Here is an 11963-nt window from a genome sequence, read left to right as displayed (position 1 = left end):
ATAGGTGTATAATAAGTGAATATTTGTTTATTACAGGATTAACGTTGGATTTTACACTTGAAAAAAAAATGTAAAAATTAAACTACTAAAAAAGGGTTAGCTTCCATTTGACACCGTTTCTCATCTTTGGTGCCATTGGAAACTCGACATCTGCAAAGGAAAAACCAGAATGGATCAGTTCTGTTAGTATTTAATGTTGGCAGCAAATTCAAAAAATGCTGCTCACCTGGTTGTGAAGCTACAGGTCTCTGTTGTTGCTGCTGCTGGAAAGAAGCCATAATGCTGTTTGCAGTCGAGTTTGGCCCGGTCAGCTGGAGAAGAAAAATCGTCTTAAAAGTAACAAATAACTGTATTGAATTATTATTTGTGTAAAATGTACATTTGTGGTACTGTACTTACTGTAGCTTGGTTGTTACAGAGATTATCAGGCCACACCTCAGGCACTGCTGCCTCCATCATCTGCAGAGCCTGGTCATAGCTCAGCTGCAGCTTTTCTGCCTGTTTGTCAAACTGGAACAGAACTAGAGCTTTCAGCAGGCTGTGCACTTCCTCTGCAGAATAAAAGAAATAGACTGTCATCCCGAGGTGGATTACAAAAGTACTTAATATACAATATATGTGCAGACTGTATGTGTACCTCTCATCTTGTCCACAGTGGTGATGATCTCACCCAGGGCGTGCATCAGAGCTTTGTCCTCCAATGGATTTCCTTCCTTCAGACTGAGCTTCTTCCGCTCGGCCTTCCGACGGTTCTTCGACGACCTCCTGCAGGCAAAATCACAATTATTCAGTCCTGTGGGATTAATGTTTCACACGTGGGAAAACAAGTAAGGTTTCCTTACGAAGAGATGCGCGAGTTGCTGTGAGAGTATTTTGAGCCGGTCATCACACTGCTGGCCTCAGAGTACAGCTCAGCATCAGGTAAATCTGGACCATCCTCATCTGATAGAGAACAGCAAATCAGTTATTCCCCTGTGCTGTACAATCAGACTGGGTCTAGAACACTGTCTTCATACTGTAGATAGTTGAAAAGTTAGAAACAACTTCCTGGAGGTGTATTTTAAAATATTGTGGGTATAAAGCAGAAACAATGGCTCTGATAAGATCATAGGCTCTTCTACTGACTGTCACCTAAACTTGGACCTTTCCTCACCCAGCATGTCCAGCCTGGCCTTCTCCTTTTGCTCTCTGACCACAGCCAGTCGGGTCCTGTGTCGGGTGAACGTTGCTGCCTGAGTCTCCAGGAAGAAGCTCTGGGTGCTGGCAGCTTGGGCAAGAAAAAAAGTTCTTTGATTTCACTTCATCTGCACCAGTGAAACAGCAGTTACTCCTGACATGTTCCTACCTTCTAACAAAGCTGGTTTCAGGTTGGTTTCTGTGATGTCCTGTCTGTTGTGCATATAAATCTGGAACAGACAAAGGTTAAATACAAAATGTACTAAGAACGTCTTTTTTTCAATTCCAGAGAAGTAGCTAAAGATTTTTGGCAAACTGACCAATCGAAGTGCCTCCTCCCAGACTGCACCAGTGATCAGAGCCAAAATGGCTTCTTCACAGTCCTATTTGAAACAGAGACACAAACCTGTAAGTGTCCACCAGCAGCTGAAGACAGATTTATCTTTATGTTTTTAGAATACTTTTTAAACAGTAAAATCCTACTTTAGCGTACTGGTCCAGTAACAAAGCAGCTTCTGAGTACCGTCTCTGTTCAGTCAGCTTTTCTGAAACAGGAAAGGAAGGGTTCATGTGTAAAAACCCAAATACTTCCAACAGCGAAATTATGAAATGGTTGGTTTTTGGTCTTTATGTCATGTTATCATCATGTTTCTGAACTTTTTCTGCCTTTCATATTGACATAAAAATAAAATGTCACTATCCTTTTTTTACTACAGTCAAAAGAAAAAAATGTTGGTTTGTCTTCCTCTAGTGGATGCTATAGTAAATGCTTTAAATGGTCAGACGCCCTCTCAGCATCACAATTATTGTAAAAAGAGGAATAAGGATAGTGGATATTCCGGAGTAACCACATGTGTGTGTGTGTGTGAATCATGTGTCCTCAAACTGTCACAGTGACTTTAGTGTGTGAGTCTGAGGGGAAACTGTAGCTACTGTTATTGTTACCTGCCAGGTCTCTGGCCAGCAGAGCCAGTTGGTCAGATGGCAGTGGGATCTGCTGTGCCACACAGATAGCATTTCTCCAGCTGGAGCTACTGGCAAACGCCTGCAGGGCTCTGGCTGTCTCTCCGCATCGCCATAGCAACAGGCCAGCTTGCTCCGCCTGCTGCTGCTCCACTAAGTGCTCACCATAGGCACAGCTCAAAGCCTGCAGGTCAAAGTTACAAAAGGTCAAGGTCATAGTGATTTTTCAGCACCACTTGTTGGTTCCAAACTCTTAATATCAATTCCAAAATGTGAGACTGAACCTTGTACTGAGCAGCATCTGCCACATAGAGTTTCAAAGCTTCACTGTAGAGTTTTTGTTCCTTGACCAGCTGCAGAGCTTCAGGGAAGTGCTCCGGTCCTTAACACAAAACACACAGATTTAACGATTGAAAAAGGAGCAAGGCTATCAAGATCTAACAAAAGGAAAAAGATTGTTGGAAAAAAAAAAAACCCACCACACTGACTGAGGTGCAGCAGAGCTTTCCTGTAGCGTTTAAGGTGTTTGTCGATGGTGTAGCGTTGGTAGTTTGGCTCCAGGCTCTTTAGCATGTTTAAGAAGGGGAGGTACTCCTTTGGATCCTGTTGGTATAAAAGGCAGAGTTAAATTTAAATGAATGGAAAACAATAAATAATGAAGTTAACTGAGCACTTGGAGCACGAGTTAAGGTTTCAAAAGGAAAATTGTTGGCAGATTTATTGCCTCTTGTACTTTTATTTCTCAACTGCATGGTGGTGCTTTCATATTATAGCTCTGCTCTCTGACCTTCTGTGATTTCTCCGCCACCATGAGCACCAGGTCAAAGTCGTATGTTCCCAAAGAGTGTTCATACAAGTCGTTGACGTTGACGAGAAAGAGGAGGTACTTTAAGGCCTCTTCGGCAGTAACGGCGCCTGGAACTTGAGGAGGATTCTCTAAAAAAGAGAAAGGAGGAAAAATAAATGTGTAAAATCTTACTTTATATTGATTACTGTGTGTGTGTGCAGGTGTGTGAGATGTGAGATTACGTTGGCTGTGTTCTTACCTCGAAGCTCATGCACTTTCTGCAGAGCGATCTCCAGCTCAGGGACGGTCTTTTTGACATGACTCGTCAATATGGACAGGCAGAACCTGAGTGGACAGCATGAGAAATAATCTGTTTACTATAAACCTGACCTACGTTAATACCAGGTTAGCACTAAGCCATTATTTTTGCTTTACTGCACATTTTGATGGCAGCATCACTTACTTGTTTGGATCCATTGACTCCATCATACTTCTTAAGGCATCACAGACCACATCCACCTTCTTCTGTCCAGAGACGAGCTGCAGCCCAATTGGACTGCCCTCAGGACGAGGGTACATGCTGCTGGTGGTATCCTCCTCTCTGGGCAGAACAAGATGAAGTGAATTAAATATTTGTTTGTTTTTATTGTTACATGCTGCTATTTCAAATGTAACAAAGCCGTACTTGAGCTCTGTGAGGAACAGGTTGATGTGGTTGATGGTGTTCAGTTGTGTGATAAGCATCTTGGTGTTGTCCAGGAAAACCTGCAGGAAGATGGAAGAGTGTTTCAAGAAATTAGTCCAGGTTAAAGTCAGTTTATTTTATTCCCTCTCATGTACAGTTACGCAGTAATAAATGGGCAAAAAAAAAAAATCAGTCTAAAAATTGTGACAGTGTTTTTACAATTGACATTTTACAAGTGAATTTCAAATTTACTGTCAGTGGTTTGTTGATGGTGTACCTTTGGGTTGTGATCATAAATGAGGTTCAGGTTGATTCTCAGCTTCCTCATACATTCAAAGGCTTGTCTGAACTTCAAGCTGTGTAAAAAAAAAAAAGCAACATTTTATTATTTTATCCAAATGCAATTTTAATGCTTATACTTCACTTATACTAGTGAAATGGAGTAAAGGAATAGATTAAGTAAAGACCTTGATGGCAGACAAAGGACAAATATCAAACTCACTTGTCCAACCACACTCTGAGCTGAGCCAACACCAGAGCTCTGTGATGAACTGTCTCCAGGTTCCCACGAGGCATCTGGACACAAACAGTGAGGAGTGAGAATAACTGTACACCTTAACTACATCAACCCCACAGATAAGACATACTGGACATTAACAACAGAGTTGTCTGATCTGACCTGTAGAATCACTCTGGTGTCTTGAGGAACCACAGTGACGATCTTGGATCCTCTCTCCACCCGACGCAGAGTTTCGTCGTTTTGACCTTTATCTGTGGCCAGAGCTGTCTGTAGCCCTGTCAGGTCAAAGGTCATATGAATTAGCTACACAACTGAATACAGTGTCAACGTCACCAATATGCCTGTTTACTGAAGGACAACAGAGCAGCCAGGATTAAAAAAAAAACTAATTGCAACAATTACAGGCAAAAGATTTATATTTAATCAAATTGACCGGTTTTAATACATTTATATCGTTGTATAATTTTAGTGGCAAGAATTTCAATACAGCCTTAAACTTTGGTTTTTATCTACTTTGAGTTCAAAATCTTTTTATTCAATTTTTTTCAGTTCTGCCCGTAGAACTTCAACACACATTTTCTCTAGGGTTTTACACAGGTGTAAAAGAAGCAGAAACTTAAAGGTCAGTTTTATTCTAAATAAATAAATGTAATAGTAAATAAGAAGAGTTCACCTTTCAGGCCGAGTTTGCTCAGCTGGAGGCAGCGGCAGGTGTGGGAGTGTGTAGTGATGAGGAGGAAGTTGTTGCAAATGGCGAAAGAAGAAACATTAGAGGCCAGCTGAAAACAAAGATGAGAGGTTAATATATGGAGGACATGGGAAAGAAGAAGAAATGTAGAGGTAACAGTTTACCTCTGTGTCTCCAGCGTACAGGTGGGATCTATCTGTCAGACCGAGGAGATATTCCTGAGTGGAGGAAGACAAAAACATGAATTTCTTCTAATAGTTTTACTGTAGATATCAGCTTAATATAATGTTGCTCTGGACATGATCTAATAAAAGCATTGTGTGAACCTCTCCACTGATGCTGCAGAGGGCAGTCTGGAGGCAGGGGACAGGGAAGTTGATGATGCAGCCATTTGAGTCCCTCCAATCCTGTACTGATGGATCAGGACCATCTATAAAGAGACATGTAAACACCTGCCATCAGTTATGACTAGTTATGATTAAACTGCAGTCAAAGACAGTATGAAAGTATTTTTAAACTGAACGAGACTTAACTAAAATTAAGGTATTGAGACCATAACCTTCACATAAAAGACAGTCACTGAAGAAACAATGGAAAAAAATATTTTGGAGGTGGTCACTGAAGAAACAATGGAAAAAAATAAGTGTCTAATAAGTGTCTAAATATTGAATCACTCAATATTCAAATAGTAAAAATGTAAACGTTGCTTACTGACCCCAGAGCAGTTTCCTGATCTGTCCATCCTCCAGCTGCAGAGCCACGGTGCCAGTCTGAGGAGAATGAACCAAGCTAACGACGATGCCGTCGACCTCCACCTCAGCCCTGGAATCAAAATAGTTAGAAATGTGATTTTATCTTTTACAGACATAAAAACTTTAGTTCAACTCTGTCTCCGATGCTGCAGAAACTCAAATGACATCCTAGGTTGTTTTGTTTGCAGACCTGACAACAAGTGCGCCACTGTCATCCTGAGCAGGACAAAGCATCTGCACCGTGGAGGACGACGGCAGCGGACCAGAACCAACTGCCAAGAAGAGCTCGTCATCCAACCACAGCAGCTGCCGCAGACACAGAGGGTCATCATGAGGAGCTGTCATGCTGTGGGAGGAGAAAAGACGACATTTAGAAAACATTGTGTTAAGACACACGAACAAGAAGAGATGAAGCGTCATAGGATGTAGCATTACTTAAAGGACTTCTGGAGGACCAGGGGACGAGAGACAATCCTGAAACCATCAGCTGTATTATCAGATTCTCCCACTGAGTCTGGACCAGTACATGTGGAAAATAGAGCACAGGTAGGAATACAACTTTAAAATGGAACTCAAGAAAGTCATGACATTTTTGCATATATATTTTTACTAAAAAGTTGCAACAATTTAACCCTGCGTAAAAAATATTATTCCTATGCTAAGTAACCACTAGAGGTGTGTAAAAATTTGGCGATACGATACTAATCATGATATGGGACAACGATACCATATATTGCAATATACCGCAACACTGTAGCCACAACAATATAGAGTTTTTTAAGCAATTTAAGGAAAACTCTCAGCATAGTTAACAGATGCTTAACATCAGATTACTAAAATGGAACAAAGAGATTGACATTTGTAATAGCTAGTGAAGAAATAAAAGCAAAATAAAATGAACCAGCACCAATGAATATTAGATGAATATTTATGTAATCCTTAATAAAAAACAAAATTCCGATATTTCACATGTGAAATGAAATATTGCAAATATCTTAACAATATTTTCAGATCAAATTTATTACACAGTTAACCACCCACTGAATATTATTTTTTTAAATTAGCTCAACACCTTCAACAACCCACCTTGGCTGAAGATGCAGATCTGACCATTGGCAGTATAGGCTGCCATCTGATTGGTCCTCTGAGGTCTGCAGAGGAAGGTCACCTGGTTGACTGGAACCTTCAGCTGGAGCTCGAAGGAGCACATGGGAGGAGGAACGACGCCATGCCTGAAGGTCGTCAGCAGGATTTTGTCTGGAGGGAATGAGACCATTGTTAAAGTTAGTCTTTTTTTATTATTGTTATAAAAGTCACTGACAGGTAGTCCCTCACCTCCATCAATCACTGCTACATTAGCGTTGTCAGTGGAGTCCAGCCCTGGGCTGCGCTCTGTTGTCCAGCCCCACTCGTAGGTGACGGTTATCCAGTTGCGTCTTATTAGGTGCAGCTTTAGGGGGCGCTCAGGGTCCCAGCAGACACAGATCGGAGCCTTTTGAGGATCTCTACCAAAGTCCAGGCTCTGTTTCAGATACCAGTGGTAGTTTCCCATGGTCCACAGTTGGACTGCAGAGGAAACAAACAACAAAATGAACAAGAGAGACTCAACAAGTTGTGTTAAATGCAACAATTTTACAATAATTAATTTTCTCTAATGTGTAGAACCATTGTTTTCTTTTTATTGAATCTGATTTTTAAAATTAATCTAAATCAAACATTCTTTTTTTCTTTCATTTTTAAGTCAAATGAATGACATATTCAAGTTAAACTTAGTTGAACTCACTGTAGGTGTTCACTTGTCCATCCTCTCCAGGAGTCATGTCCTCCAACCAAACAGCGAGAGCCGAAGAGTCATTGTTCCACAGCAGTTCCTTCACCTACGCACACAAGTCTTCATTAAATTTGATAGCCTGTTAAAACCAAACTTAGAGAGACTCAAATCAAAGGGAACTCTATGGGTGCAGTTGAACACTTCAAATATGTGTTTATGTACTTTTACAAATTCATTTTTAAAATTATGTTGTTATACTTTGTTCTATATTGAAGTATAAAAGGTAAGAGAAAAGGTAAAAAAAAGTGGGTTTTTTCTATGTCCTTTTTTATTTATAAAGTGAGATTTTGCTAAATCCCACCTTGGCCTGGTCTTTGCTAAAAGGCAGTGTGAAGTCTCCATGCAGAAGTCCATTCTTCTCCATGAACACCACACTGTGTTTATTTGGGTGGCGTTGAGTGCTGGCTATCAAGCTGCCAGAGGGTCTGGAAACAACAGAAATGGAATCAGAGGTTTTGAAAAATCTATTCCACCGACAGAGACAGCTCTGCCCTGACAACCACCCTGAAAAAAGAAAAAGTATGAAGTAAGAAAATGACTCTTACTTCCAGCACAGTGCCTGCTCCAGCCCATTGATGGCCTCACTAGTGGCCTGCAGGACACCCTCTCTGTTCCACACCCTCACTTTCCGGGCCCCAGTCTGAGGACAAATGGCACTGACAGCAAAAAGTTGACCATCCCCTCGCCACGTCACTCGCGGCCTGCGGTCGTCCCACCCAGCTGCTGCCTTCACTTCCTGTGTTTAGTTTTCAACAGAAAATATTTAATTAATATTTAGTTTTATTCTTCATAAACATCTGAATTGTCACATGTATTTCCAACAGACCAGGTTATTTCTTTGTGCTGCTTGTTTCCCCTCTGAGCCATGGAATTGTGTCTCCTTCTTTCCCCAACCCACAGTTATAAACTTGCCTGCAAATGAAATTTAATGATAAGTGGACCATTTACATAAATCATATGACATTTTTTATGTTTTTGAATAATCTTTATGCATCTTCAAAAGGACAGCACAAATCTGAGTCAATTTCTACCTTCACCAAAGTCATCTTGGTGAATTCCAACCTCAATTATGGGCTCAAAATCTTTAGTCATCATGATGATCGATTCCAGTCCTGCACGTGCATAAATTATTAGTTATTGAAAGACCTTAATACTCATGTCAAAATTGCACCAAACTAGTTGCTTTTCAGTTTTCTGGAATTCAAGCTGACACTTTTTTATTAAGTACTGACCGGTGGTGAGAATGACAAGCTCTTCGTCTGGACTCCAACTCATCGAAGTCAGGCCACTGTCTACGCTGCCAACGCATTCCAACTATAAAACAGAACTTTTTTTTTTAAATAAAAAAATATCTGAAAAGACAGTTCAAGAGCTGTGGTTTTTCAACACTGAAAGACAGATGAATACTCTCTTAAGCTCACTTCCTACAAAGTGGGTTGCCTAAAGCCTTAGAAAACTTATATTGCTAAAAAACAAAACAAAACATGTAAAACCATGGCGACCTGAAAAGTGTTGAAGTTGAAGAGAACAACATCCCCACTAGCAGTGGCCACACACGCAGACTCCAATTCGGCCAGATCCTGCAGTCCGACCACCACGCCACTGCCATCTTCTGGGAGGAAACCATCTGCCGTCAACGAAGCCTCACAGACCACCTGCAGAAAAGAAAGCAGGAAGGTTAGAGATTAGCAGGAAAAAACCAAACTTTTTAATATTCCTGAGGCTCACCTGTCCGTTTCTTGGGTCGTACTCTGTGATGGAATACGGTGAAGCCACTAACAGTGATCCTGTGTCGGTTCGAACAGACAAGCACTGTGGTGAGCCAGGAGCCTGCAGCTCTGAGCTGTGCAGGTTTTTTAGCAGCTTCAGGTTTCTCATCTCACCTCAGGGCAGACACAGAGGCTGGATCTTAGGTCTGCAAAACCTGTGTTGAACATATGCCTGAGTGAACAGATTTTTTCCAAAAATTAAATATCTAATAACTAATCGGGATGTGTATGCCACATAATTATTATTTCGTTAATCTATTCCTTGATTTTTTTTTTATGAATGTACAAAAAATATAACTGTAAATTACAATAATGCTTCTTAGAGTTTCTGCTAAATCAAGATCCCGGATTTGAGGCATCAGCGACATTAAACAAGCTTCGAAAATATTTTACAGGTATTTAGGTCGTCGCTGTTAAAAAACGATAGATAGATAATTGAATGACTCGTAACGTGAACTATTACTTTGCAAACCTATTACATGTTATTTTAATGGGCAGGTAACACCCAATTCTTTTGGACACAAATGCTCTGAAAATCAAAAGTCTAAAAACAGGAAGCGCTTCATTTATCAAGAAAAAAGAGAAAACTCACCAAACTCTCTAAAGAGACTTCTTTAAAAGCCAACCATCACATCACAACACAACAACACTACATGTGGCGCTGTCACCGTGACAACCTTTAACCTCTGACGCAGCTACGGGACTATAGGTTACTAAATAATAACAGCGCCCCCTGGCGCCGTGGATGAATCACAATACAACATTTAGAGGAATGTCGAACAATAGTTTATAGTACATGATTAAATAAAACATATACAATACTTGTTTCTTTGAGTATCAGATCAATTCAACAAGATGGTGTTTAAAACATTTATTATGCACCAGAAAATGTACCAAGCAAGTCCAGAAATATACACTTCGGACAAGAAAGGATTAGGGACCAATGATCAAATATTTGGTTATCGTATTTAAGCTCTGTCTATGGAAAAAGGACATTCTTTTTAGACATGAGTAACCAAACCTTTAACAAATAAAGATTGAGAAATGACAAAACATAAAGGATGGCATTAAAAGGTAAAAGGAAACAAAATATGGACCTCACTTTTAACTGTGGTCATTTTAATATTTGAAAAACCATCACCACCATGGTCACAAGCACACATTGACATTTTCTATAAATATCACTTTTAACTGTGGTCATTTTAATATAAAATATAAAATAATATAATATAAAATAATATAAATTTAATTATAAATACATATTCACTGTACCTTAAAATGCTTTTGTACCCTATCAAATCTTTGATCTTTTTCAAAATACCTTTGATATTTGATGATGTCATTGTCCTCAGAGGTTGTTGGATGTCTGTGAGAAATAAACACAAATTACTAATTAAAAGCATGTTGCACATAAAGGCAGTAATGCAACATAATGGACCCGAGAAACAAAGTTCTCCTACCTGACCTGGTGACCTGATCATCAGTAGTAACTGCAATCACATCCTGATTCAGGTGGTACATGTAGAAAAGACATCCTCATGTCATTAATGATATTCTACCTTGGGGGTGCTGCAGTTGCCAAGGCCATTAGGAGACTCATTGAGTTTTTCCTCCTCCGCCGAGGTAGAGACGCAAGTGACCATCATTGTTCAAACTCCCATCATGATGAGTCAGACGCCAACCTGTGGTCCAATACTGATTCAGAATTTGAGGCCAACGCTACATCGGCACAAGGCAGCTTTCCATCAGATGCATTCAATGGTTCGTCAATCCCACACATCCACGTGTTTGTGTATAAACCTCTATATATTTATGAATTTGGATCCACAGCACACCGTGCATCAGCACCAGAGGAAAACATTCAAGATGAGATGGAGAATCTGTCCAGATCGGATATTTCAGCTGAGCGGTCGAAATTTTCTAATGAGTTCCAACCTTTTGACCAATCTAAACCAAACTACCAGTGTGCCTCCATCTACAGGTTCTCCAATGAATCTCTCAACTGCTGGTTGAATGCATCACTACAGGCTGTACTCAATCTTAGTCTTGTGCAGGACATCGCTCCTAACTGTGTTACCCGGCCAATAACACCAAAGCTTGGGAAATTGTTTTTGACTGCACTTTCAAACCCAGGACGTTTTTTCTCTCCAGGAGAACTGTTTGCAGTTCTGAAAGAACTAAATGAGGCCATACCTTATCTGCGTTTGGGAGAGAGCAATGATATACTTGACTTTTTGCAACCACTGTTGGGCTGGCTGGAGGAGTGTGGTGTAAAAACAATGATACAAATGAATGAAGTATTTCAGTGTGAGACGTGTGGATTTACCTCATCAGATACCTCACACAGCAGTATTCATTACTTGTCTTCGCCAAATTGGGGCGACTCCATTTCATCGCTCTTGCTGAGTTCACTAAATGAATGCTCAGGCCATGGACAATGTGAGAAATGTGGCAGGGTAGTTAGGAAAATCCTAACTGTTGACTTTCCTGATATTTTAACACTTCATTTGCCCCGGACAGAGAATGGCCAATCCAGAGAGCCTGTCAGTCCGAGTAGAGTAATAGAAGTCCCCAATTCTACACAGAGATTCTCTCTGTCTTCTGTCATTTGTCATAATTCTATCCGCACATCTGATGGGCACTATTGGTCTTATTTAATTAAAGATGATGTCATCATTCAGGCTAACGATGATCGTATATCGGTTGCTAAAAACATTTTAGGCATGTCTTGTGATGGCATTATCTTCATCTATGAAAAGTGTTTATAGGTGCCTAAAGATCAAGTATGTTGA

The 11963-nt window shown here is 40.3% G+C and overlaps 1 protein-coding gene across 1 annotated transcript; it reads right to left on the bottom strand.

The window, feature by feature from the left end:
- Positions 1-7: 7 nt before the first annotated feature.
- elp1 (elongator acetyltransferase complex subunit 1) lies at positions 8-9860 on the bottom strand. The gene is made up of 36 exons (XM_008327172.3): positions 9764-9860; positions 9131-9326; positions 8905-9057; positions 8635-8716; positions 8434-8514; positions 8229-8314; positions 7948-8138; positions 7704-7827; positions 7355-7448; positions 6907-7137; positions 6658-6828; positions 6007-6085; positions 5762-5917; positions 5535-5641; positions 5146-5249; positions 4984-5037; positions 4805-4910; positions 4291-4406; positions 4114-4187; positions 3889-3967; positions 3612-3691; positions 3390-3527; positions 3186-3271; positions 2927-3075; positions 2619-2742; positions 2424-2521; positions 2122-2323; positions 1660-1721; positions 1497-1559; positions 1346-1406; positions 1154-1267; positions 843-942; positions 638-765; positions 400-551; positions 227-311; positions 8-150 (listed from the first exon to the last, which is right to left on the bottom strand). The coding sequence occupies exons 2-36, from the start codon at positions 9278-9280 to the stop codon at positions 86-88; spliced, it is 3945 nt and encodes a 1314-aa protein (XP_008325394.1). The 5' UTR covers positions 9281-9326; positions 9764-9860; the 3' UTR covers positions 8-85.
- Positions 9861-11963: the final 2103 nt, after the last annotated feature.

This window comes from Cynoglossus semilaevis, chromosome 15, assembly GCF_000523025.1.
Source record: "Cynoglossus semilaevis isolate Cse_v1.0 chromosome 15, Cse_v1.0, whole genome shotgun sequence".
NCBI classification, from domain to species: domain Eukaryota; kingdom Metazoa; phylum Chordata; class Actinopteri; order Pleuronectiformes; family Cynoglossidae; genus Cynoglossus; species Cynoglossus semilaevis.
The sequence above is the reverse complement of the archived record's forward strand: the minus strand, read 5'-3'. Positions and strand labels throughout refer to the sequence as shown.